Source organism: Mus caroli, chromosome 14 (genome assembly GCF_900094665.2).
Source record: "Mus caroli chromosome 14, CAROLI_EIJ_v1.1, whole genome shotgun sequence".
Taxonomy (NCBI): Eukaryota; Metazoa; Chordata; class Mammalia; order Rodentia; family Muridae; genus Mus; species Mus caroli.
Window position 1 is genome coordinate 1,333,596 of NC_034583.1, and position 27,394 is coordinate 1,360,989.

The 27,394-nt window shown below is 44.7% G+C and overlaps 1 protein-coding gene across 10 annotated transcripts in view; it reads left to right on the forward strand.

Moving 5' to 3' along the window:
• The window catches only part of Pxk (PX domain containing serine/threonine kinase like), a 65,705-nt gene that overhangs the window by 2,553 nt on the left and 35,758 nt on the right, over positions 1-27,394 (forward strand). For 9 of the 10 annotated variants that reach the window (XM_021181482.2, XM_021181478.2, XM_021181483.2 and 6 more), the window contains exons 2-3: positions 18,312-18,362; positions 20,903-20,950. In XM_021181482.2, coding sequence (XP_021037141.1) covers positions 18,312-18,362; positions 20,903-20,950 — 99 coding nt within the window. Of the gene's footprint in view, positions 1-16,730; positions 16,957-18,311; positions 18,363-20,902; positions 20,951-27,394 lie in introns of those variants that run through there. The other variant, XM_021181481.2, reaches the window with a different exon arrangement.

A 27,394-nucleotide genomic window follows, 5' to 3' on the forward strand; every position in this document is an offset into this window, starting at 1 on the left:
GGGGCCAAAAACAGCCCTTTTATAGTAAGCAAGGCATTACCTGGCTGTTGCCAGGTAACTGGGGCTGAGCCTGGAAGGAATGCTAACATATACAGCTGTTGCCCTTTGGGTGGAAGAGTCAAGCTGACTATAGGTCTGGAAACATATGTGTCAGTCACATGACTTTGGGCAGGTCACTGAAACTTTTTTCCTCTTTGTTTTGAGGTGTATGTATGTATCCAGTACTATGTATTTCTGTCTGGCCTGGAAATAATAGAGATTCCACCCAGGGTGTTTACCCAGCTTACTCAAAGTTTTATAAATTATATATGTATGTATGTATGTATGTATTTAATGTGTGTGTAGAGGGTGCTTGCCTGCTACTGTGAATGTGTGGTAGTCAGAAGACAGCTTTGAGAAGTCAGCTTTCTCCTTCTGCTAGGCCTGATCAGGTCCAATTCAGTTCATGCTTGTAGACAAGTGCCTTAACTTCTTGCTGAGCCATCTTGCTGTCTCAAACTTTTTTCATTTTTGATGTAGCTGAATCTGGCCTCGAACCCTGGTCTTCCTGTTTCAGCTTCTGAATGCTGGGGTTGTACATGTACCAGCACTGGATTAGTCAGGGTTCTCTAGAGTCACAGAACTTATGGGTAGTGTCTATATAGTAAGGGAACTTGTATGCCTTACAGTCTGCAGTCCAACTCCCAACAGTGGTCAGCAGCAGCTGTGAATGGAAGTCCAAGGATCTAGCAGTTGCTCAGTCCCACAAAGCAAGCAGTTGAAGGAGAGAGTAAATCTTCCTTCTTCCAATGTCCTTATGTAGGTCTCCAGTAGAAGGTGTGGCACAGATTAAAGGTGTGTGCTGCCACGCCTTTAATCCTAGATGACCTTGAACTCAGAGGTCTCCCTGCCTTCTGGAATTGATAGCCAATATGCCTCAAGATCTCCCATACCAAGATCCAGGTCAAACACTCGTATCTCTCAGCCTCCAGATTAGGTGAGCCCTCCAATTCTGGATTGTAGTTCATTCCAGATATAGTCAAGTTGACAACCAGGAATAGCCATGATGGTCATGAACCACTAGGCCCCTCCTTTTAATTTAGTTTTGTCTTGTAAGTGTAGATCTAATCAGTGCATGCTCTCAGCTGTCTCCTTGTTACAAGGGTGAAAAAAAATCATCTTTATGAAGTATTTGTAAGGTTGTTCTTTCCTTCCATCTCTTTATTTCCTAGCAACCTAGCTGTAGAGGGTTAATGACTTTTAAGTATATTATGGCAAGGAAGCTCATTTCTGTCCATAGTTGCTTTAGTTTGTTTTGAATTGTTTTGTCTTAGAAAACAGAATTTACAGCTCAAAATTATAGGGTAAGTCTGACTTTGGATTTATGAAGGGAAAAATTGTGTGGAGAAGACACGGACACCAGGAAGATGAGGGAACACAAAGTCATTTCCCAAAAAGACACACTTGGATGAGCAGCACTGGCTGCCTGTGCTGCGGCTGGTGAGTCATTGCCTGGCTTTGGCTTGAATCGTTTTCTTTTGTACATTTTTCCCTCAATGGAGCACAGTGGTTTTAGCTTCAAGAAATTGATCAGGAGGGGCAGAATAGATGGCTCAGTAGTTCAGAGGAGAAGACCCAAGTTGGATTCCTAGCACTGACATGTGGTTCACGACTGTCTATCTCCAGTTCCAGTCTATCAAATGCCCTTTTCTGACTTCCATTGGCTCCAGACAGGCAGGTGGTGCACGCACATACATGCAGGTGAAACATCTATGTACATGAAATAAGTAATTACAAAAAAATGGGGTTTTGGGTTTTTTTGTTTGTTTGTTTTGTTTTGTTTTTTGTTTTTAATGAAATTGCCTAGGAGGCTAGAGGGATAGCTAAGTGGTTAGGAGTGTTCATTTCAAAGTCTGAGGGCCTGAGTCTGAAATCCTAGCATCGTGGTAATAAACCAGGCAGAGCTGTGCATTTTTATGGCCCCAACATTGGGGTGCATGCAACACACACACACACACACACACACACACACACAGGACTCATGAGTCAGGGGTAGGATGCTTTGAGAAGAAAGGTTTCCTACAGAGGAGATTATGGTAAATGGCCAACAGGTGAGTTGTAAGCAAGTCTGGGAGAAATAAGAGAAGGAAGGGGAAATGAAAGTTCCTAGCTGCCTAACGGGAAAACTCAAGAGTCAACCGACTCACAAAGTGCTGGCCTCACAGACAAAATCCTAGGAAGCGGCCTCTGGAGCGGGTTGTTGTCAGGTCTGCGCGGTTCCGTGCTGCTGTGTGGTAGCTTGGCAGTGCTTTCTTGGTTAATGTTCTGCGGGTTCGTCTGGCTTAGGGCCCATTCTCTGCATCGGGTGTGTTTTGTTCTTGAAGTAAAAGATCATTGTGTGATAGTTGTAGCGTAAACAGTCTCTCAAATGGAGTAGTGAGCTGGACAGTTGTGGGTTTCATAGAGTTTTGTTGTATGGCACCTGAGCTCTGGGTTCCAGTGTTTGCACAAGTTCCCTGCCTGCCATAGCATAGATGGGAGTGGAGCTTCTTTCCCCCGTGTTGAGTTTGGTTTCTTAATTGGTGACTGTTTAAAGAAACAATTTTAACACTTTATTCATAGTCAGGCCTTTAATCATACTGGTCTCAAAACCAACCAACCAACCAACCCAGAGCCTTTGTTCATGACTTACCAGGATACCTATTCAGGGTTCTTTCCAAATAAGACATCAGTGTCTCAGAGCATGAAATGTTCAGGTAAGCAGGACTCAGTGTCAGGATTACCCAGACTTCCTTTTCAGATGATAATTGGAGGTTTCTCTAGAAGTCCACATGATACTGAATCCTTGTAAAATAATTCTTCTGAAGATGTTTGCATGTCAGGTGCTGACGTAGGACAGGTGATGGCAGCACTCCTACACACTGCAACAAGGCAGTGATGGCACCTGTTCCCGGGGGACTCTCCACTCATCTGCTGATTTGTGCATTTTCCCAGTTGTCCTATACAAAACTTGATAAATGCACTCAGAAAGCTCTCCACTGGGAGCATTCAGAGACTGGTAATTTAATTCATTTAGAGAGTTTGAGTCATCTCTTTCTATTGAAAAGCATCTGTTTGCACCTGACATAGGGATCAATGATACTTGTCATCATCTGTCACGCCTTTTGAGTATTACCCCATTAGAAATGTCTTGTAGTGGGGATAAATAATAACGTGGTGGTGTTCCTAGGAGAAAATGTGGGGTTCCAGGGCAGCCGTTTGTTGTATGTGAAAAGTGTTTTGTTCTTGTCTAGAATTGCAGAAACAGCATCCCTTCCATTATGATCTTGAGATTGTTCAAAATACAGGTAGTCAATAGAAAGTTTGAGTGTGTTTATTAGTAACACATAGGACAAACACTTGGCTCTCACTGCGAGGCCAGTGCTATTTCCTTCTAAGCCTCCAGAAGGTTTTAAGGGCTTCTTCACAGGAAAGGGAGCTCTTTCCTTATGTTGCATCTGTTGGCACTCTGAGGAAAGGGAACTGGGACTTCACCTGGACCTGTGTGTGTCTGTGTGTGTGTGTGTGTGTGTGTGTAAACCTGGACTTCACCTCGAACTCTGTGTGTGTGTGACTGTGTGAATGTCTGTAAATATGTGTGTATGTGGGTCTGTATGTGTATGTGTGTGTAAATGACTGTATATGTATGTGTGTGTATCTGTGTATGTGTGCCTGTGTTTGTGTGTGTATTGGTATGTGTCTGTGTGTATTCTTAATTGTACTCTGCCTTTTTATTTTATTAAGTAATTATTTTTGAGACATGGTCTTACTGTGGAGCTCTGGCTGGCCTGAAACTCACAGAGATCTATCTGACTTTGCATCCTGGTGCTGGGTTAAAGTTGTTTGCCACCATTCTAAGCTCAACCACTTTCTTTCTTTTTTTCTTTCTTTCTTTCTTTCTTTTTTTAAAGATATACTTATTTTATATATGTGAGTGCTCTGTCACTCTCTTCAGACACATCAGATCCCATTACAGATGGTTGTGAGCCACCATGTGGTTGCTGGGAATTGAACTCAGGGACTTCTGTAAAAACAGCCAGTGCTCTTAAGTACTGAGTCATCTCTTCACCCACCCATCACTTTTTAAAATTAAATTTTAATTAATTAATTTTAGATTTATTTTATGTACTATATGTATGTATGTATGTGTGTTACATATGTTCCTGGTTCCTATGGAGGCCAAAAGAGAGTGTTGAGTGTCCTGGAACTGGAGTTAGAAATGGTTGAGAGCTTCGATGTGGCTGCGGGGATCTGACCCAGGAACTCTGCAAGAACAAGTGCTCATAACTGCTGACCCAACTCTTCAGCCCGCAAGGTTTTGTCTGTTTGAAACAGCGTCTTGTTGACCTCTCAGATTTAGCTGGACTGATGGCTACGAAGCCTTAAAGGCCCTCCCATGTCTGCATCCTGAGTGGTGCCATTAAAAGTAGATGCTGTACCTGACTTTTTTTGTGTGGGTGCTAGGGATTGAATTCAAGTCCTTATGCTTGTGTGACAAATACTTTATGGACTATTTAATCCCTTGAGTCCCCCTGGAACTCTGTTTTTTTAAAAATTTATTTATTATATGTAAGTACACTGTAGCTGTCTTCAGACACTCCAGAGGTCAGAAGACAGCTTGCAGGAGTTGGTTTTGTCCTTCAACTAGGTGTGTTCTGAGATCACATTTGGGTCATTAGGCATGAGGACAAGCACCCTTACTTACTGTGCTGGGATTAAAGGCAAGTGTTGCCAGGCCTGATACCCACAAACACACAGAGTTTGACTATGTAACACCCTGGTTAATCTGGAGTTTACAATTTGGTCCAAGCTGTCTTGTAACTTGTGGTAACTCTCCTCCTGTCTCCCAGGTGCTGTAACCACCAGTGTGAGCCACCACACTGGCTCTCCTTGGAACTTTTAAGCACTTAGGGTTGGGAAGGGAGTGGTAGACTCCTCCCATGGGTTTGCTCTTGAACTGGTTGCCATTCTGGTTAGTTTTGAATACCAGGCACACAGTGGGGAGATGAAAGTGTGCTGTCTCTTCAGAGAGGAGGCCATGGTCCTTTGTTCCTAGGCTGAGACTTTGACTAAGGACACAAATGCTTTATCTTTGGTAAACTCTGGGATTTTGGAGAAGGAGGTTTCTGCATATTGACTACTTAATCTTTAATTGATAATGCCGTTGACCTAATTTAGGGGAAGCCTGGCCATCTGTAGTGAAGAGACAGCACACTTTCATATATATCCTCATAGTTTCTAAAGAGTGCACAGTTGAAAGCATAAGGAACTTTAGTGATACGATTGCTTTCCAGTAATTGAGACGCTCTCTTTTGTTAATGAGCTTATCCGTCCCCTTGGGAATTGGATTGTGACAGGAGTCTGCCCACAAAGCTTCTTTTACACTTATTTCTTGGCAATATCTTTATATAATCCACAAATCCTACTTTATCCAGTAGATGTGGACAGTTTACTATATTCACCACAGAGCTGTGAATATATCAGTACAATTTAAAATGTTTTCATTACCTTCCAAAGCAACCAGCCACCCCCTCTGTGATCCTGGAAAGTTTTGTGACGTTTCAGGATATTAAACTTGGAACATACAGACTCCCTCACCCTCGAATTCTTTGCTCTTGTGATCCAGTTCCTTTTTGAGATTCAGAGGCAGGGCAGCTTCTTTCTATAAACCCTGATATACCTGTCTGTAAGCCTCTCAGAGCCTCACTGGCATAAAGCCTTTCAAGCTACGGATCTTAGGATTAAAAAAATGACTGTTAGAAAATAACCTAAAAGCTGTGGCTGAGGAGGTAGATACGTAGATAAGATGCTCACACAGCAAGCACGACGCATCTGTTTGGATCTTTACATAAAAGCTGCATGTGACTAAGGGTACTCGTAACCCCAGAGCTGAGACAAGATCTCGGGGCTTGCTGGCCGCTCAGCCTAACTAAATAATAAGCTCTAGGTTCGTTGAGAGTCTACGTGTGTCTTGGGGTTTTAACTGCTGTGAACAGACACCGTGACCGAGGCAACTCTTCCTCAGAAGTTCAGTCCATTATTATCACGGTGGGATCCTGGCAGCATCCAGGAACGACGGTGCAGGAGGAGCTGAGAGTTCTACACCGTCACCTGAAGGCTGCTAGCAGAAGACTGGCTTCCACGCAGCTAGGAAGAGGGTCTTAAAACCTACACCCACAGTGACATACCTACTCCAACAAGGTTACACCTCCTAACAGTGACACTCCCTGGGTCAAGCATATACAAACCATCCCACTATCTTAAAAAAAATATGCAAAGTAATGATTGAGAAAGACACCTGATGTCAGCCTCTAGTTTCTATACATGCTTAGACTGGCAAGCATGTGTCCACATGCACCCATACAAACATGTGTGCATGCGTGTGTACACACGCACACACTCACACACACACACTCAACTCACACTCAAAAGAAAATTAAAGCTGAAAGCTTAAACAGTTAACTTAGTGAGATGTGTATATTTAAAATAATGTACTATAGTGCTATATATATGAATATATATATTATATTCTATAATGAACTGTACTTAAGGCACTAGATGGATTATTTTTATTTATTTTTTTTATTATATTTTTGGTTTTTTTGAGACAGAGACAGGGTTTCTCTGTATAGCCCTGGCTGTCCTGGAACTAACTCTGTAGACCAGGCTGGCCTCGAACTCAAAAATCCACCTGCCTCTGCCTCCCAAGTGCTGGGATTAAAGGTGTGTGCCACCACGCCTGGTTTAGATGGATTATATACTGTAAAAAAGAAAACAACTGCTTTAGATTGCAGCTTGCATAGTGTGTTTTGGTATATGTACACAGATGACTTATTGGTGGCCCAGAGGAAGGGCAGAGGATTCTGGAACAGAAAGCAGTATGGATGAGCCTTTCCCATGGCTCCACTTGTTTGTCCCAGCATCTTTGCTTATAACATTTAAATGAATTTCCCCACATTTTTGGATATGGTTTGGAGCAACAAGTCATTCCTCCTCATTAAGTCATTGAGCAAACTCCTCCGCTCCCCCCCCATGATGAGGGAGGACATGAATGGAGAATGCTGGGTCTAAGTGTCTAAGAGCCACTTTTAGAGGTGGAGAGGGAAGTTAACGCAGGGCCTTCCTGCTAGGCCTGATGTCCTCCCCAGGGACTCATTACACTTTAGCTCACACTTTAGCCCTTCCTCTTTGCTGAAGCAGAGGGACATGAGGCTGGAAGTAGGTCTGTCCAGCAATCGCAGGCATCTGTGCAGTAGAGAGCAGCCCACTGGCCCACTAGAGCACAGAGAATGGACAGTCCCGTGCCATTCTCTCTCTAAGCATGTCTGTGTTGGGGCCTGCAGGTTACCACATTACAGACTGTCTCATACTCCCATATGGGACAACGTTAGGGAGTGAGTTTATTCTCCAGCCTCTGACACCCACATTGCTGCGTAACTGAGGCTGACTGACTGCCTTCCTTAGTTTTTGACCAAGCCCAGGGACATTCCACCTGACCACAGAGTACCTCTGAAGCCTTCTACATAAGCCATTCCTCTTCCTTGAGATGTGGTAATCCTCTTAGCGTCTTGCTGCTCAAATTGCAAACTTGCAACTATGCAAATGTATATCTATCTGCCTTCTATCTTGGTTGTTTTCCTGGGTGCTAGAACTACAGGCAGGAGCCACCATGCTCAACTTGTCTGCTGCTTTCTGTGTGCATGTTAATGTGTATGGAGCATGCAGGTAAATGTGTATATCCATGTGTTGTATGACACTTTCCCAGGGGAGATACAACACAAATGTCTATTCACCCCAGATAAGGAACTAATTACAAACCTCAGAATAATACCGCCGAAGTCCAACTTGCTGAGCCACTGAGTTTATTGGGATTACTTACAAGAACAGGGATGACTCAGAGGCAACTGCTTCACTGAAAGGCCCAGCAGCTCAGGAAAGCTGCAACCCTGGAGCTCTCTTCATGACTCCATGACTTGCAGGTAGTTTGACAGGTTAATGAGTATCCCTTCCTGGTAGTTCTGCTGGTTAGAGTCTCTTACAAACAGCTAGGCTGGTTAGAGACTAAGATGAGTCTCTTCCACAGTCCTTACAGCTTATACAAACTTGAGGGGTGAGGGAGGGGCTTGTGCTTCTGATAAATTTCAGGGACTTCTTGAGACTGCTGAGTTGTTTCCTTTCTGAGTCATAAGGAACCTCCCTCTAGAATTTTCTGGGTCTTAATGAATATTGCTATGTAATGCCATACCCACAACATTGTGTTCTCTTCTCTCACTATCAACCTTATAAGACAGAGTCTCTCAATGAACTGAAAGCTCACTGATTTAGCTAGGCTGGCTGACCAAAGTTAGCTTCGGGGGTCTGACTGTCTCAGCCTCCTAGTGCTGGAGTCACAGGCATGCATGCCTAGCCAAGTTGGGTTTTCCACATGTGTGCTGTCGATTTCAACCAGATAGGTGATCAGTTGTCATGCATCTGAATACTGGTTCTCCATAACTTGCTGTAGACATACATGCTCCATGTTTTGGGCACTTGGTGTGTAGGGTGCACGAGTAAACGAGATAGAATTGGTTCCTGCTTCGTACATTCATTTCCATTCGGTTATTGTGGTGTCCGGGTAAATATGAAAGGGCAGCCTGGAACCATTTGTGGGATCTATTGGATGGGGGCTTGGGATCTGAGCAGTGTTGAGGAGACATGAGCAGGTGTGTGGCACATGAGAGTGATGTCTTAGGATTTTGTTTTTTGCTACTGTTTGCTGTTGGGGTATAAGGTACTGTGAGGTGGATAGAGAAGACATGAATCAGTGAAATTAGGTCCTTGACAAGATAGGAGAAGGAAGGAAAAGTGGGAGGAACATGTTGAAGGAAAAGTTGATCAGGTGACAGATGGGTAGGAACAGGTGCACCAGAGCTATAACTAGGGAAATTGAGTGACACTGGGGCCAGAGGGGGTCATCTTTACTTCTACCCTTTGAGTGACACTGAAATGAGTGTGGTGACTATTGTACAGTTGATCTTGTCATTAGCAAACCATGAAGTATTTCATGTTAATCATTGATGTCTTTCTTCTCTTTCCTTTCCCCCTCTTCCTTTTCTCCTTAATTCCTGTTAGGTTGAACTTGTTGAAACATAATTTACATGCAATAAAATATATGTCATATATTTTATAACATAATATTACCAGACTGTCTCCCCCTCCCTCTCAGAGAGATGGTCCCATTACATTGAGCTTTACCTTGAATTTCTGGGCTCAAATGATTATTTGCCTCCTCTCAAGTTTCTGGAAAGAGAGGCACATGCCACCAGGCTTGGCTCCAAGGTTCTTTAAATGGCTGACTGGTATTCCACCGAGTGTATATAGACAGTTCGTTATCCTCACATCAGTAGTTGGTAGCTTCCAGTTGGGTATATTAAGAGTAGAGCTGCTGTGAGCACTTGGGTAAAGTCATTGTGAACATTCATTTTCGTTCCTTCTGAATAAATTCCTAGGGATGACACTTATTTATTCTTCTTAGGGATGCTAAGTATATATTTTACTTTATAACAAGTCATGTTTTTCTAGTTTTTTTTTTTTCTTTTTTTCATTTGATCCTTAAAACTGTCTGGGTTGAGTTTCACTGGTGTCCATTTTCACTTGGAGAAAATGGAGTGCAGATAGGGTAGTTGTTGTAGACCTCAGGCCTCAGAGTGGCAGAATGGCTACTCCTTGAACCTTGAGTGATCTGTTATCAGACCTGCAGAATGAGCTGTCTGATGGCTGCTCTGACCCAGATGCCAGCAATTTGAAGGTCCCCCTGTGAACCACAGACTGAGTCAGTGATTTGGGTGGCCAGTTTTTCAGTTTTCCCCGTGGCCACTTGGGCATGGAGCTAACTTATCACGCATGCTAGCGGCTGAGAGCAGCACCAGCCCGTAAAGACATAGCATGAGGGCATATGTAATTTTGCATTTTCCAGTGGCTACATTAACAGCAGTGACAAGAGGGCTGCTGAGATGGCTGGCTGGGTAAAAACACTACTTGTGCAGACCTGATGACCTGAGTCAGCCTGTGTCATTCTGTCACCATGCAGCTACATGCAGGCCACATCCTCCTGACCTGATAGGCTGGTTCTGCTTACCCAGCTGACCTCAACGTGCTGAAAGGAACCTGCACAATGTGGAAGTGTGTGCCTAACTAAGGTCATGGAATGTAGGAGTGGCCGTGTCCTTGGGTCAGTCTTAGAGGCCAACTGCCCGGTCACTCTCACTAAGAGCTCAGGGACTATGTCTAAGGTACTAACTCTCTTTGAACTTTGGCCTTTAGTTGGGATTTGGAATAAGCTGAACGGTCCTAGAGAGAGCATAGGAGCTTGTGCCCTTTGAGGAGGCTATGACAGCATAGTGTGTAATGTCATGGTGACACACACACAGTTGTTATGAACTAGAGTTCATGTGTTAGGACACCGCCATGTTCTCACTGGGTTGAAGAGACTGTGGTGTGCTCATCTCTCCTTCTTGGTAAGAACCATTTTAACCCAGGAAGTGATTCTGTAGCCGCTTGACTTCACTCAGAATTTCCGGATCCTTTCCTGCCGTTTCCCCGTTGAGACTTCACGTAACCCAAGCTGGTCTTGAATCTGTGTAGCTGACCTTGATCCTCTGACTCTCCTCCCTGTCCCTCCTGAGTGCTGTCAGGAGGGTGTGTGTCACTGTGCTGTTAACGAGGTGCTGGAGAGTCAAGCTGCTAAGATGCACCTCAGCAGCCTCCCCACACCTATTTCATCAGTTTTCATGCAGATAGAAATTTTAATTTACTTTTTTTTTTCAGGTTATGTTTTTTATTCTCCCCAGAACAGTTACAATGCCAGTGTGTGGCTGGGTGGTGGTACAGACCTTTGATTCCAGCACTTGGGAAGTAGAGGCAGGCCTGGTCTACAAAGTGAATTCCAGGACAGCCCAGGCTGTTACCCAGAAAAACCCTTTCTTGAAAGAGTAACCCAACCAGCCAACCAAAAATCCTACCAGTGGGTGATGGCAGAATGGTCCCGTACCAGTGGTTGATGGCAGAATGGTCCCGTACCAGTGGGTGATGACAGAATGGTCCCGTACCAGTGGGTGATGGCAGAATGGTCCCTTACCAGTGGGTGATGACAGAATGGTCCCGTACCAGTGGGTGATGGCAGAATGGTCCCTTACCAGTGGGTGATGGCAGAATGGTCCCGTGCCAGTGGGTAATGACAGACTGGTCCCTTACCAGTGGGTGATGACAGAATGGTCCCTTACCAGTGGGTGATGGCAGAATGGTCCCGTGCCAGTGGGTGATGACAGAATGGTCCCTTACCAGTGGGTGATGACAGAATGGTCCCGTACCAGTGGGTGATGGCAGAATGGTCCCGTACCAAATGAAAAGAGGGGTCAACTCTATTTGTTACTGATAAACACATGTGGCATCTCAGTCCTTTCCTCTCAGAGGTCTTACTTAAAGCTGTATAGTTTAAATGATAAGTGTAGCCTCCAATGTATTGTGTTTTCTCTCAGTGCCTCCAGCTCTCTAGCCTCCAGCTGGGCAAGTATTCTACTGCTGTGCAATGAATGCCCCACCTACAAACCACCTCACTTCCTAAAAACTGGTTTTGGGGCCAGTGAGATCGCGCAGCGGGTAAATGTGCTTACTGCCAAGACAAACAACCTGAACAAAATCCCTGAGTCCACATGGTCAGGGAGAGCCAACTCCACTCCACGGGGTCATATTCATATTCATTTTCCCTCTCCCTCTCCCTCTCCCTCCCCCTCCCCACCCCCCTCTCTCACACACACACAAACATACACAGAGTAAATAAATGTTTTAAAACTTGGTTTTCAGCTGGGCAGTGGTGGCACACGCCTTTAATTCCAGCACTTGTGAGGCAGAGGCAGGCAGATTTCTGAGTTCGAGGCCAGCCTGGTCTGCAGAGTGAGTTCCAGGATAGCCAGAGCTATATAGAGAAACCCTGTCTCAAAAAAACAAAAACAAAAACAAAAACCTTGGTTTTCCTTATTATAAAATTTACGTATGTTAATTGACCATGACGTTGTAGTGTGGTAAAGTGGGGAGGAGCAGGGGCCTCAGGGCTAGAGTGACAGAAGTTGGACTTGCTATCCCTGCTGAGGAGAATGGCTGCTGCTGTTCTCTTTTTGTCCCAGGCACTGCTATGCCGTAAAGACTGCAGACACCTTGAGAACTCGGGACCTGACCATTCTAGTGGCACCTTTGACAGCGCTCTCATTTAGTATTCGACATAGCTGCACTGGAAAGATAGGATTGTGCAGAGGGGTAAACTGAGGCTCAGAAAAATTATCCTGGTAAACTAGAAGGTACCAGTTGGGCCTTGAGTCAGGGTGTCTGTTGTGGCTACCCTGTGTCCTGACACCAGTGGCATAAAGGAGAGGGACACTTTAGCCCTCTGCAGTCCCTGGGTCAGACACACAGAGAAACTGGCCCTCCAGCAGGTCAGTTCATCTGCTTAATGCTCTGTCCTAGCTGTGTGACAGGTGGTACCTCATGACCAGTGCATCTGTTTCTACAGTTTTGAGGCACTCCAAAATAACTGGACAAATAAGTGAAAGTTATATTTCATTTAACAGCTTTTTTTTTTTTTTTTCGAGGAGCCATTATGTGTTTGTGCTTTGCTTTGATATAAGGATTAGTTACTGAGTTCTCATTTTAGCAAATTATATCATTTTCTTGGTAGAATCTAAGGGCCACTATACTATAAAATGCTCCAAGAGTTTCCTGTTTAACATGCATCCAAAGGCTAGGTGGCACATGTCTATGATCCCGGTACTTGGAGGGCTGAGGCAAGAGAATCATGAACCCGGGCTCGGCCTTGGCTACACAGTGAGAGACCCTGTCTGAGACACAAACAAGCACATGCATGCATTCTGTAGCCCTGTCTGAGGTCAGCAGAGTTCAGAGTGCTTCCTCTCTAACTGGAGCACAATCTGTCTCTGAAGTTTGTGCAGAGCAGCAGCTCTTCTGTTGGGAGAGACCATTCCACGGAAGAGAGCGTGAACTTGAAAAGGGCCTGAGATCATGAGTGTGTTCATTGCAGAGACCAAAGTGGGCTGTGTGCTTTCCTTGACTATGCTGTGAGCAGAAAGAAACTACTCTTTTTGGATTTGCATAAACCAAATTGGGGGATTTTGTTTTGGGAAGAATAAAGCTGAAGGTTCTATGATCTAATTAATTAGAAGTTTTAAACAGACTTTAGTGGTTGGGAAGGAGATACGCTTGGCTTCTCTCACCTGCCAGAGTTTATATTAAGAATTTGTGGTTCTTCAGATGCCTTTAAAATCCTTAAAAATTTCATTTGTTTGAGGGTTTTTTTTTTTCTTTTTTTGCACACTGTTGGTTTGCACAGAAATTGACAGAGAATAAAAACTAGGTTCTAGCACTGAAAGTCTACAGAACAAACAGTGATAAATGATGCCCATTTATCAGAGCAAAGAGTAAATCATTCATTCTAAGTGATATATTAAGGATGGTGGAGCCAGGCAGGTGCCAGTGAGCTGAACAAGCCATTCTATTCTGAGAGTTCCTCAGAAGACGCGATGACCCTCAGGATGTTGCTGCCTCAGTCACAGCTGCTGCACTGTTTGGCTTTCTAAGTTTGAACCTTAAACAAAGTATGGTTTTTTGTTTGTTTGCTTGTTTGTTTGACTCAAGGTCTCCACTGTGTTACCAGACAGGCCTGAAGATTGACAGCCTGTGAACTCTATTATCGTGTGTTAGCCTCCTGAGTGTGTGTCACCACACCTAGCCTGAATGTTAGTTCCTTAGAGAGGTCTCAATCTGAGACCTAGAGATCCTGTGGCTCTTTTTTAGAGCACGTAGATTTTACCTGTTTATGGTAGGTACAGACTTCCTCATTCCCAAGGGCGAGGTGGTTGGCAAAAGCCTCTCAAGAGCCCTTTGCTATGTCTCGGTGCTGACCTCACAGTGTGCCGTGTGCCAGGGGAGATCTGCAACCTAAGAAACGTGCAGAGCTCTTCCAGACTAATCCAGTCAGAGAGAGCTATTTTCCCAAGCATGGACACAGGACGGAAATAGCGTTAGCATTTAAAAAGCTGAGCACTCCAGGATTTAAATATTTTGAACAGCAAACTGAAAGGCGTACATAAAACAGGAGTTTTTAGGATATCAACAGTCTGATAGAGAGGTATTAAATAGAAAGGAAAGATTTGTTTGGTCAGGATGTACGAGAATGTAGAAGGTTGGTTGGGGACTTAACCTATGGCAAGTGGGAGCCTTGGGAAGTTCCAGAGCAGAGAAGTACTGTTTGTCTCTTGTTTGCAGCATTCTCCCTGGTCCTTCCAGTGAGGGACCAGTGCCAGTAGAGAAGTGAGCTTGGGAGTGACCTGAGAGAACTGTCTCTGAGACAAGGCAGGGCTGCCTCCCATCCCAGACCAGGTAGACAAGGCAGGGCTGCTTCCCATCCCAGACCAGGTAGACAAGGCAGGGCTGCTTCCCATCCCGATAGCTGCCCTCACAGAGCACAGCTCCCTCGCTCTTTCATGAGGGTGATGCTTCTCCACGTTTACAACCCCAAGAGACTTAGGTTAAGTATGGACTATACTCAGAGAAACAAATGAGCTGAGCCCTTATGGTGAGAGGAAGGGAAGAGGAAGATCTTTAGGCTGGGCTGGGGCTTGGTTTGGTCCACTGGTGTCCTTTCTGCCCATGCAAAGGTTTTATTTCTGCAGGGTGGAGGTTCCTCTTAATTCTCTTCTCTCTTCTTTTATGCCACATATCATGTGACCTAGTACATGTCCAATTTGAAAAATGTCAGCACCAGACTATAATGACTTGCCACAGTGCCCAAGCGCTCCCAACTCCCTTGCATACCAAGAGTAAATGTGTAGTGGCAGGAAGGTGAGGAGGGAGGGAGCTCTCTAGGAGTAACTACAGGTGCCTAGGTTGGTGTAGCCTGGACTTCTTAGTGCTCCTGTCTGTCTTTTAGGACCTTGGTGATTGACACTCTCTTATCCGCACAGAGGGTGTTCCATGTCAGAGAGGGTGAGAAGGGTGGGCACGAGTCACTGGAGAATCTGGGGTGCCATCTCAGCTTGCAGCTCAGGAGGAAGCTGACTTCAGGTCTCCAGGGCTTTTGGGCAGTGGACAGCTCAAACAATGGAAATTTGAGTGAGGTATTTCATTTTGGCCAGTTTGTATGGCAGTTCTGAGGAATCTTGAAAAAAATCAACGTCTTTTTTAGCAGGAAGTAGTTTTGATCCATTGAAGCAGAATAGAAATGTCCTGAGCAAAACTACCTCTAGCTTTTCACCTTTCTTTCCTGTGTCTGTCTGTAACTACACAGCACATGGGGCTCACAGACTATAACACAGCCGCTGCTCTTGGCGTCGTCATAGATGTAGTCCTTTACCAAACAGAGCGATTTTATCACTCTTTATGATTTAAGTTTATTTTTATTTATTTTTTATTTTTTTAGTTTTTTGAGACAGGGCTTCTCTGTAGCCCTAGCTGTCCTGGAACTCACTTTGTAGACCAGGCTGGCCTTAAGTTTATTTCTAAAGTAAGCAATATGTTTTATGTATATGTGTGTGTATGTGCGTGTGTGTGTGTGAAAGTAGGCATTCACCATCACAGCTCACGTAGAGGTCAGAGGACAGCTCTCAGGAGTCAGTTTTCTCATATTCTTGTGAGATCCAGGGAAAATAATGAAATTTATATAACTAGCTTTGACCTCATGAGGTCTGTCTGCCTTTGCCTTGTGAACGCTGGGATTAAAGGATGTACCAAAACATCAGTTTCATTTAAGTTTCTATTAGAAAACTGAATGCAGGATGGAGGTGGCACATACCTTTAACTGCAGTACTCAGGAAGCAGAAGCAGGCAGATCTCTGTGAGTTCGAGGCCAGCCTGGGCTACACAATGAAATACTGTCTCAAAAAACCAAAGGGGATGGGAGAGAAATCAAAAAAGAAGGAGGGAAGGAGAGGAGGAAGAGATGACTAAGACTGAACTGTTATTTTTGCCACTGCTATGCTAAAACACCAAACAAAAGCAACTTAAAGAATGGTTTATTTTGGTTGCAGTTTGAACATTCAATATGTTTAAGGGAAGGCCTGGTGGCAGGAGAATAAGCAGTCACATGGCGTCCAGTGAAGAAGCAAGGGAGGCAAATGCTGGTGCTCAGCTGTCCTTTTAAAATTCACCCACTTCAGGACAGCCCATCTGTCTTAGTTAGGGTTTCTATTCCTGCACAAACATCATGACCAAGAAGTTGAAGAGGAAAGGATTTATTCAGCTTACACTTCTGTGTTGCTGTTGATCACCAAAGGAAATCAGGACTGGAACTCAAGCAGGTCAGGGAGCAGGAGCTGATGCAGAGGCCATGGAGGGATGTTACTTATTGGCTTGCTTCCTGTGGCTTGGTCAGTTTGCTCTCTTGTAGAACCCAAGACTAACAGCCCAGGGATGGCACCACCCATAAAGAGCCACCGCCCCCCCCCCCAACTAATTGAGGAAATGCCTTACAGTTGTATCTCATGGAGGCATTTCCTCAACTGAAGCTCTTTTCTCTGATAACTCCAGCTGTGTCAACTAGCCAGTACACTGCCATTCAGGATGAGCCTTCCCTCTTCAGTAAAACCTTTCTGGAAATTCCCTCATAGACACCTGCTGCTAGGTCATAATCCTTATCTATGTTGTCTGACAGTAGATCCTAAGGCTCCTTTCAGAAAGGGTCATTGCCTGGACCTAAGAGGAAACCTAAGAGGAAACCTAAGCGGAAAGATCCATACACAGGCAGCGAGAAGACCCTGGACATGGGTATCCTGGGAACATGAGTGGTCCATGCCCATGCTCCCAACATCCAGGAGGCTGAAGCAGGAGGTTGATGGCAAAGTCTAAGGCTAGCCAGGTCTACAGAGGTCTACAAGAGACCTGTTTCACAAACAAGTAAGCCATCTTCTCTAGTCTAACCTGTTTTTAAATGGCTATTCACCATTCATTGAACCTAAGTGCAAAAATAGACAGTTTCCCTGAGTGTTTGGGTCTTTTTCTTTGTCTCTGACTCCCACCACTTAAGAGACAGGGTTTCTCTGTATAGCTCTGGCTATCCTGGAACTCACTCTGTAAACCAGGCTGGCCTCAAACTTAGAGATCCACCTGCCTTGGCCTCCTGAGTGATGGGATTAAAGATGTGCACCACCATTGCCCAGAGGGTCTTAATTTTCTTTTCTCTGAAGTTAGTGACTCTCTATGCATAGATGATGTAGCCTAGGCTGGTATCCAGCTGGTTATCTTCCTGCCTCTGGTTCCCAGGGCTGCAGTGCAGGTGCTGATGTGTCAGGCACTTCAGCCCTGCTAAGTCTGGAGCTTTTTGGACAATGGTGTGAGGACCCGGAGTGTTTGAGATTTGGATCTCCTGATTAGAGGTATCCAAGCTGTAACTGTCCGTTTTTAAAATCCTCTTGATAAACTTTACTTTTAAAGCAGCCATAGTGCCCCACACCTTTAATCCTAGCTCTTGGGAGGCACGGGCAGGTAGATCTCCATGAGTTAGTGGCCAGATCAGGACAGCCAGAGTTCCATAGTGAGATCCTTGTCTGGGAAAACAAAAACTACAAAAAGCATCACACACACACACAACACACACACACTCATACTTTTTTCCCTTTAGATTCATTTATGTTCTGTGTGCATATTTTGTCTGCATGTATGTATGTATGTATTCTGTGTGTCTGCCTGGTATATTGGAGGTCAGAAGAGGGTGACATATATCCTGGAACTGGGGTTATGGATGGTTGTGAGCTACCATAGGGGTGCTGGGAACAGAACCCACATCTTTCGAAAAAGCAACAAGCACTCTTTTTTTTTTTTTTTTTTTTTTTTTTTTTTNTGGAACTCACTTTGTAGACCAGGCTGGCCTCGAACTCAGAAATCCGCCTGCCTCTGCCTCCCAAGTGCTGGGATTAAAGGCGTGCGCCACCACCGCCCGGCAAGCACTCTTAACTGAGCCATGACTCTGGCCCTTTTATTTCAAGTCATATGTTTATCTGGTATCCACATCAATTAAAACAGAATCTCACAGTATAACACAAGGTGACCTCCAACTTGTCATTCTCCTGCTTTAGTCTCCTGTTGCTGGGAGTACAGATGTGGGCCACCGTGGCCTGAAGCTCCCTGCTGCCCTGCCTAAGACTGAACCCAGAGCTGCCTTCATGCTACTTACTTTCTGGCTACCTAGCCACATCCCTCGCCCAGATAGCTTTTTATTTTATAGCTAAAGCTCTTTCTTTCATCCCTTTTAGGAATATATCATCCGGGTGCAAAGAGGAATTTCTGCAGAAAACAGCTGGCAGGTGAGCATTTTCATTTATTGAAAAAGAAAAAAAAAATTAAACTTGTGGCCAAAGCTCTCTCTGGGTGTCAGAAAATCTGGAAAGGTCAGAATATTCATATACTGCAAATCATATTTCTTTTAGGTGTAAGCCTTTAGATTGCATATTTTGATTTTTTAATCATGTATATGTGTCCGTGTGGGTTTGTGGTTATGAATGCCACGCCCATAAAAGCCAGAAGAGGAAGTTGGATTCCCTGGGGCAGGAGTAACAGGCAGTTGTGAGCCATGGATATAGGTATTGGGAAGCAAACTGCTGTTAACCCACCAACTGTTTACCCGCGAACCGTTTCTCTGGCTTTAAGATTGTTAAGTACCCCAGGTTATAATGTAGGATCTAGAAAGCTTGTATCAGGGCTTTTTTGTTTGTGGTGGTGTGGTTAATGTGTACATGGTTGCCAGGAAGAATATTCTAAAAAACTGTCTCCAGCTCAATCCTGAAACCCTGACAGTGGAGTCCACCAGGCAGAAGTGATGCATAGTGAAGTCACAGCATTTTATGGACATGTTTACTCGTGACAACTGGTGCTAGCTGCTGTCCCTAAGGATGCTCTTCCTGAGGTCCCCAGCTCTGCTTTTCTCAGTGCTGGCCTTAGAGAGAAAGACAATGTTGAGAACTAAAGGTCTTTCCCATTCCTGGTTGGCTTGAGGAGGGTGGCTGGATTCTGTGTTGGGCTCCTTTAGTGTTCATCGTTGCCTTCCTACCCCCTGCTGGGTAGCTGGTCTGAGACCCAGCTCAAGCCTTGGCTCCACCTTAGGCAGTCTCTGACCGAGTGCACCAAATGTGGTCTTTTCTTTGCCTAAAATGTCATGCTGCTTTTGTCTGACTAGGAATTGCATCTGTCATCTGTTGACCATTTACGAAGTGTCCAGCACTGATTTAAACACATTAATTTATTCCATCTTAAACCATTCCTCTGTGCCAGCATTCTTCCCTCTTGCACTTGGGAGGTAAGCAGTTGACCTGAGGCCATGTGCTTTAGACACTGGCAGATCAGCACTGTCCTGCCTTCCGCTTCCTTGCTATCAGGGATAGCATGTAACTTTATGTGTATCTGGCAAGAATTGTCTTACCAGAATGGTCAAACCCTGATACAAGTTTTCTAGATCGACTGCATTATAAACCTGGGGTACTTAACAAAAGGGGGCTCTTGGACCCCCACCCTTACTGCATGACACTCTCTGTAGGTAAGGTTCTAGGTGGTATCCAGGTAATTTATCTACATACATTTGAGAACCAGTGACTGAATTCAAACTATTCAAAAGCACAATGATCTCATTACCTAAATGTCTTATTTATGGTTTCTAGCTCTGATAAAAACACCTAAAACAAAGGCAACTTGGGGAAGAAAGGGTTGATTTCCCTTTACATCTTATGTAAGTCCATCACTGAGGGAAGCCAGGGCAGGAATAGCAGGGCAGGAACCGAAGCAGAGGCCATGGCAGTACTGCTTACTGCCTTGTTCCTAAGCCTTGCTCAGCCTTTCTTCTTCTTTTTTTTTTTTTAAAGAGATCGGTCAGTGAAGACCCATTCATCCTGCAGTGTAAGCTTAGGGAGTTAATTCTTTTTTTTTTTTCCTGTTTTTTTAAAGATTTATTTATTTATTATATGTAAGTACACTGTAGCTGTCTTCAGACACTCCAGAAGAGGGCTCCAGATCTTGTTTCGGATGGTTGTGAGCCACCATGTGGTTGCTGGGAATCGAACTCACAACCTTCAGAAGAGCAGTCAGTGCTCTTAACCACTGAGCCATCTCTCCAGCCTCTCAGCCTGCTTTCTTACAGCATCCAGGAGCCAGCCCATAGTGAGGCCCACAGAGAACTAGGTCCTCCCACATCAATCATCAACCAAGAAATTTACCACAGCCCAACTTGTTGGGAGCATTTTCTCAATCAAGATTTTCTCTTCCCATATGACGTTAGCTGCTGTCACACTGACATAAAAGAAGCCAGCACACCAGGGCTAGTAGGATTTGGCTATGTTCTAAGTAGTAGCATCAGTACAACTGAGAAAGGACACAGGACGTAAAAACTGGACTGTCTGCCAAGAGGTGAGACAGCCTGACCTTCAGGAACAGACTTAGTCCTAGGGGTGCTGCCATTTTGACTGGATGATGTTTTATCCCTGACAAGGACAAGTGGCATCAGAGCTGTCTGCCTCCTCTTGTTGTCATTTATGCCTGGTAAAACTTTTCTTTTGCAAATCATTAATCCACCTTTCCATGGACTCAGTTAATATGAAAGATATTAGAAAGGCAATTTGTCCTGAAAACAAGAAAAACAATATTTTCGTTGATGTTTAAATCTCTTGTTGATGCCTTGTGAATTTGACTGGCATTAACCAGTTCACTTTGGCTTATCAGTCAAACAGTGAAAACTGGGCAGCACTGCTCTGCTGGCACAAATGCTCCAGCTCTGCAGCACCAGGGACTCCCAGGTCAGGAGGTGGAGAGGGATGGATGCCTTTGCTGAATCAAAACAGCGCTGTTCTGTCTCTTACAGATCGTCAGAAGGTACAGTGACTTCGATCTGCTTAACAACAGCTTGCAAGTAAGTGCTTCCAATCACGCTGACTGCGAGTGATGCCTTTCTGTTAGAATGTGTGGAGAATCTCCCTTTGTGGATCAGGACTGACTACATATATGACTACATATATAATTTATGTAGGTCTGTTGAGATTTGATCTTTTGATATGTCTTGTAATGATAAGTACTGCCCGCCCGCCGCCCCCCCTCCCCCAAGGCCTGGTTGCTCCCAGGGACGAGAGAGTCTGCACATATGGATATGTGATGCTATGTGACCTTGCCTTCCAATTAGTGAATAAAGATGCCTACAGCCAATAGCTGGGCAAAAGAGAGATAGGCAGAGGTCTTGGGTCCCTGGGCTTGAGGAGACCACAGCTGGATGAGAATGTGGAGAGAGGAGAAAGACACCATGGGTTAGGAATCAAGAAAACATGGCCATGAGAGCTGGCCAATTGGAGTTAAGAGCAGCCCGGATGAATCATAGTAAGTAATAACTTGGGGTTATCAATAGGAAATAGATTTTAATAGCATAGAGTGTAGATATCTGCCCAGCCTTAGTGATAATAAAGGCTTATTATAAGTATAAAGGTTATATGTATCTTTTATCTGTGAACTAAATGATCAAAGGTTGGGGTAGACGCTCCAGATGGAGAATGAATATTTTTTTAATAACTTCTTTTTTTTTTAAAAGATGTATTTATTTATTATATGTAAGTACACTGTAGCTGTCTTCCGACACTCCAGAAGAGGGCATCAGATTTCGTTATGGATGGTTGTGAGCCACCATGTGGTTGCTGGGATTTGAACTTGGGACCTTAGGAAGAGCAGTTGGCACTCTTAACCACTGAGCCATCTCACCAGCCCCTGAATATTTTTTACAACATAGGTGGATCTGGGGCTCTCTCTTATAGGCTTTTCTGCTGGACTTCTCTGCATTTAGCGCTGCATATCATCATTAAACCATAACGGTAGACACTCGGTCTTTTTCTGCTTGACAATTTCTCTGAAGTACACATTTCTAAATCTCTTGGATTTTAATATTCTAACCTGATGTCTTTAATCAAAAGAAGGAAGCTCTGCCAAGGCTTTGTCTGGTGAGACAGCCAGTGCCAGGAATGCATGAAGGCTCGCGGATGGGAGTCAGCACCATCAGAATCCTTGGCTGTGCCAATGAGTTCTCTCCCTGGCAGACTGGTCTTCAAGGGCTGTGGAGTCCTAAGTACTGTTGGGCTTGTACCATTCCTCAGATGTGAGTGATAATAGAAACCTTTCTGCCAGAGCCAGATCAGCTGCGAGGCAGAGGGCTGGCTGCCCTCTTTGTGACTGAGCTGGTAGTTATCACACATGCTGAGTGCCAAGCACTAATGCTGTGCGCCAAGGTCAGGAGAACTTGGGTAGAAAGGAGCATAATGCTTCCTTTCCCTTCAGACAGCTATGATTTAGGTCAGACTTCAGAAAATGGTATCAGCAGAGCTGTTTCGAGACAGGGTTTCTCTTTGTAGCCCTGGCTGTCCTGGAACTCACTCTGTAGACCAGGCTGGCTTCGAACTCAGAAATCCGCCTGCCTCTGCCTCCCAAGTGCTGGGATTAAAGGCGTGCGCCACCACGCCCGGCTGAGCTGTTCTTTTACTGTAAAAGAACATGTACTTTTTCCTCTGCAGTTGGCCCAAGAATCTGTAGGACACAGTGGTATTACTGTTGATCCTTGCTTTGTAGTCTGGAGATTGAGTGCAGGGCCTTTGCATGCCCTCGGCTCTACCACTGGCTACAGCTTCACCCCGTTACTTGCTTTTAGTTTTATCATAACCAGCGGAAATCTCTAGATGACAAACATGTGGACAGAGCTTGAGTGATTGTTATTATTTCTTGCCATGTATAGCCCCGGCTGGCCTGGAGTTTAGTTTTGCTTCAGTGTGGTTTTGCTTTTTAAGATTGGTGTTTCCTACCCGCATCTTATTTCATATGCAAATATCCACATGGCCTATAGGGGGGTGTTTTGTTTTGTTTTGAGATAGGGTTCCATAAAGCCCAGGCTTGTCTCCACCTTCAAATATCCACATGGCCTATAGGGGGGTGTTTTGTTTTGTTTTGTTTTGAGATAGGGTTCCATAAAACCCAGGCTGGTCTCCACCTTCACTGTGTAGCCCAGTATGACCTTGAACTCCTCTGGTCCTCCTGCCTCGAATGCTGGGATTACAGGAATGGGCCACCGCATCTGGCGGCGGGAGGTTTTTAGTTGTCCAAGTAAACAAACAGAAGAAAGTACATCCAGCGTTTGGGCAGGGAAATAATTTAAAAACAACCTCTATAACCAGAGAGTCCAGAAACCTCAGAATGAATCTGACCATGGTTTTCAGGATCTGTTTATATTCTCTACAGACGAGAGAAATAGAATCCCAAGTATGGAGTCTGAATCCCACAGGAACATACTTTGGTGCAAATGACAATCAGAATGTAAACTTCCATGCCACATGATATAATGACATTAAATGTTTAGGAAGATTGGAAGGAAGTATGCCAAAATCTTGACAGTGATGATCCCCAGATGCAGGGTTGTGGGTTATGGTTTTGTTTCCCCAGCACTTTATGGTATGTGGTACTTTCCAAGTCCTGCTAAAACACACATAAGCTATATAAGTAGAAAAATAGAAGAAAAGTCTGCGTCTTCCACAAGTTTTATGGTTATCCTATTTCATAGTAACAACAAAGAAAAAAGCACCATGTTTCAAATATATGCAGTGTCAAGTTAACAGCCATCCAGGGACCGCAGCAGTGGGAAGTTAAGGAGACGGGTGGGAACTGGGTGGAGAGGGAAGGAGCTGCAACTGTCCTTAGACTCCGGGGAAACTGAGGAGCAGCTGCTGGTACACCTTAGGTCAGCCAGGTTTTCTCTTAGGTCAGCCTCATTTTCTTCTTCTCAAGTGAAAAGGACTCTTCTGAAGTCTCACATTTCAAATGTTTTATGATTTGAATTTTACTGTATTGGTGACCTTGGAGAAACTTATTTCATGCTGAAATTAGGGGTTGTTGAGAGTTTAGAACACTCACTGGCATATGATTGAAGGTAATTACAACTTATTAAGCTTCGATGCTGGAAGGGAGTAAGGAGAAATGGAGGGTTTTCCTCCAGATAAAAGCTAGGTTCATCCCTTTCCACTCGGCCGTTCTCCTGTATAGGAGGCAGCCTTGGCGCCCAGCCGGAATGGCATGATCTGGAAGCCCCACTTCACAAGGATTGGCAGCAGCGAGTGGACATTTGGTTCAACCAGCTGGCATGCAAGATCCGCAGGCTCAAGGCCCGGCAGGCAAAAGCGCGCCGCATAGCCCCTCATCCCGTGTCGGGCCCCATCAGGCCCATCGTGAGATGAGGTGCCCTACAGTTAGATACCACACCAAGGTCCAGGCTTGCAGGGGCTTCAGCCTGGAGGAACTCAGGGTGGCTGGCATCCACAAGAAAATGACTCGCACCATTGGCATCTCTGTGGGCCCAACAAATCCACTGAGTCACTTCAGGCCAACGTGCAGTGCCTGAAGGACTACTGCTCCAAGCTCATCCTGTTCCCCAGGAAGCCTTCTGCTCTGAAGAAGGGAGACAGTTCTGCTGACGAGCTGAAGCTGGCCACCCAGCTGACAGGATCTGTGATGCCCATCCGGAATGTGTACAAAAAGGAAAAGGCCAGCGTCATCACAGAAGAGAAGGACTGTAAGCAAGGCATTGAAAAGAAAAAGTAATGGGCTGCTGGAGAGGTGCAATACATTTTCCATAAAGAAAAAAAAAAAAAGCTAGGTTCCTGGAAGCGCTGGTCTGGGCTCTGTGTAGTTTAGAAGCTTCTACTAGGCCAGAGGACCAACTTCAGGTTCCACTTTGGAAACTTCCAGCTCTGCACTGCCACTCAGAAGTTGTTATGAATCGAACTTATGGGTTTCTCTGCTGCCCTTGCTTCCCCACAGTGCTTCTCCTTTCAAGGGAAGTTGGGCTTTGTTGAAACAAGGCGAAGCTAGTGAAAGGAGCTGGCTTGACACGGCCTGTGTGAAGGCGTCCAGTCTTACTGACTGTCCTCTGTGTGCGATTCTTTTCTCCCCTCTAAGGTTTTATTTTCTGGGGTGAGGAGGTTGTCAACATCATAGGAGAAGGCAGAAGGGGACACAATACATCTCTTAGATGCTAAACTTTTTAAGCAGCAAGGTTTAAAAATTAACTCCCATTGCAGCTTCAGCACCTTGGGGAGTAGCTATTGCTTTCAGGACTGTAGATTCACAGCATGGGGAAGACGGCTCTGAAGATTTGGGAGATGTCAGACAGAACAGTTCTTTCTTAGTATGAAGCGAAGTCTGAAAAATTAGCCCGAGGGTTGCGATGATAGCTCAGTGAGTATCTTCCCAGATAACAAAGCACTTCCTGTGATAAACTGTGAGGAATGTCCAGAACCCAAGTGTGCTAGCCCAGGCCGGTAATCCCAGCCCTCACCATTCCAGACAGATGTGGTAGGCTGGAGTGTAGCTCAGTTGACAAGCATGACGCTCTGGGCTCAGTTCCCTGGCACGACACTGAGTAAGGTATTGTACACACCTATAGTCCCAGCACTTAGGAGATGGAGGCGTGAGAATCAGGCTCAGAGTCATTCTCGGTTACCTAGAGTGTTTGAAACTACTCAAAATCAACAAGCAGAAAAGACAGACATTTTATTAAATGCATGCTTCCCACCATGAATGGAAAATAGCCAACATCCGAGAGTTTGAGCCCACTGCCGCCCTGTAGGATGTTGTAGGACTCAGTGGATGCTGTTAAATCTGTTCACAGTAAATAAGGAAAAAATTCTAAAATACCCTTGCTTAAATAATTAGTCATCTTGATTAAAAAAGGAATGTTTTTCTCTTTTAGTTGAAAAGGGTAAGTGAATATGATAACTATTCCATCACAGAGAACAGGAATTAATTACCTGTTCCCAAAGATAACTGTGTTTGCCAAAAGTTGTGACAGTATTCATGGGAGCTGGAGAGGTGGCGCAAAGGTTGCTCTTCCAGAGGACCTGGGTTTGATCCCCAGCACCCACACAATAGTTCATAACCCTCTATAACCCCAGTTCTAGAGTCTGATGTACTCTTTTGGCTTCCATGGGCACTATGCACTGGATTTCATAGTCATAAATACAAGGGAAACAGTTATACACATAATTTTTTTTAAAATAAAAGGTTTTGAAGGGGAAAAAGGTAGTTTATTCCCATATATGAGCACATCCATGACTTAAAATATCCCCAGGTGTATATAAAAATTCAGCAATTTTTATAAATTATTTTTAAAGGATACACCAGTTATGTTTTAGGCTATATTTATATATTGCCTTATTAATGCTTTCTGTCCATGAGCAACATCAAGAAAAACAATGGCGTGCTGAGTAATGTGTTTTCTTTGTACCTATGCATTTTATTTAGCTAAATAAGAAGCTATGCGGGCGTGGTGGCGCACGCCTTTAATCCCAGCACTCGGGAGGCAGAAGCAGGCGGATTTCTGAGTTCGAGGCCAGCCTAGTCTACAAAGTGAGTTCCAGGACAGCCAGGGCTATACAGAGAAACCCTGTCTTGAAAAAACAAAAAAACAAAAACAAACAAACAAAAAAAGAAGCTGCAATCACTTTTTGGCCTTTTTGCTAAGATCTCTTGGAGAAATGACAATTAGATAAAGCTTAGCTTGATGAATGAGGAAAAGCACTTGACATGTAAGTGTCTTATCTTGTGATGAGCTGTGCTGTGGTAGATTTATCCTAATTGTGTCTGACATGTTTTCATAGTTATAGAGGAGAGATGGGCGACTCATAGAAGGGAGTTTATTTCGAGGTCCCTTTCCAGGGGTTTAGAACCCCATGGCAGCAAGTGGCAGACATGGCAACTTGAGCAGCCAGCTGAGAAAGATCTTGAGGTACAAGTGTGAGGCAGAGAGAGCAAACTGCTCGGAGACACGGCTGCAGGCTGTCAAACCTGCCTCTGGTGACACATCCCCAGCAGCCATGTCTCCTCAACCCACAAGCAACCAACTGGGGACCAAGTGTTCACCACATACACGGGCCTGTGGGGGCCATGCTCACTCCAGCCACCACACATCTCTTGCATCTTTCATTTGACTGTATCAGTGTTGTGTGAAAACCCAGAGTAGCGCCTGAGTCAGGTTTGCCCAGACTAGCTTACCTTGCGTCGTCCTTTTCTAACTTGAAGATGCCCTTCTTATTAGACCGCACCCTCAACTGCTCAGTATATATGTCACTTGGATTGCTTTTTTGTTTTTATTTTTATTTTTTATTTATTTATAAGTGTCAAATAGCACTGTGGCTCTGGAAAGTAAATTTGCTTTGTTTTTCAAGTTTAAAAATAATCGTGGGCTGGTGAGATGGCTCAGTGGGTAAGAGCACCCGACTGCTCTTCCGAAGGTCCAGAGTTCAAATCCCAGCAACCACATGGTGGCTCACAACCATCC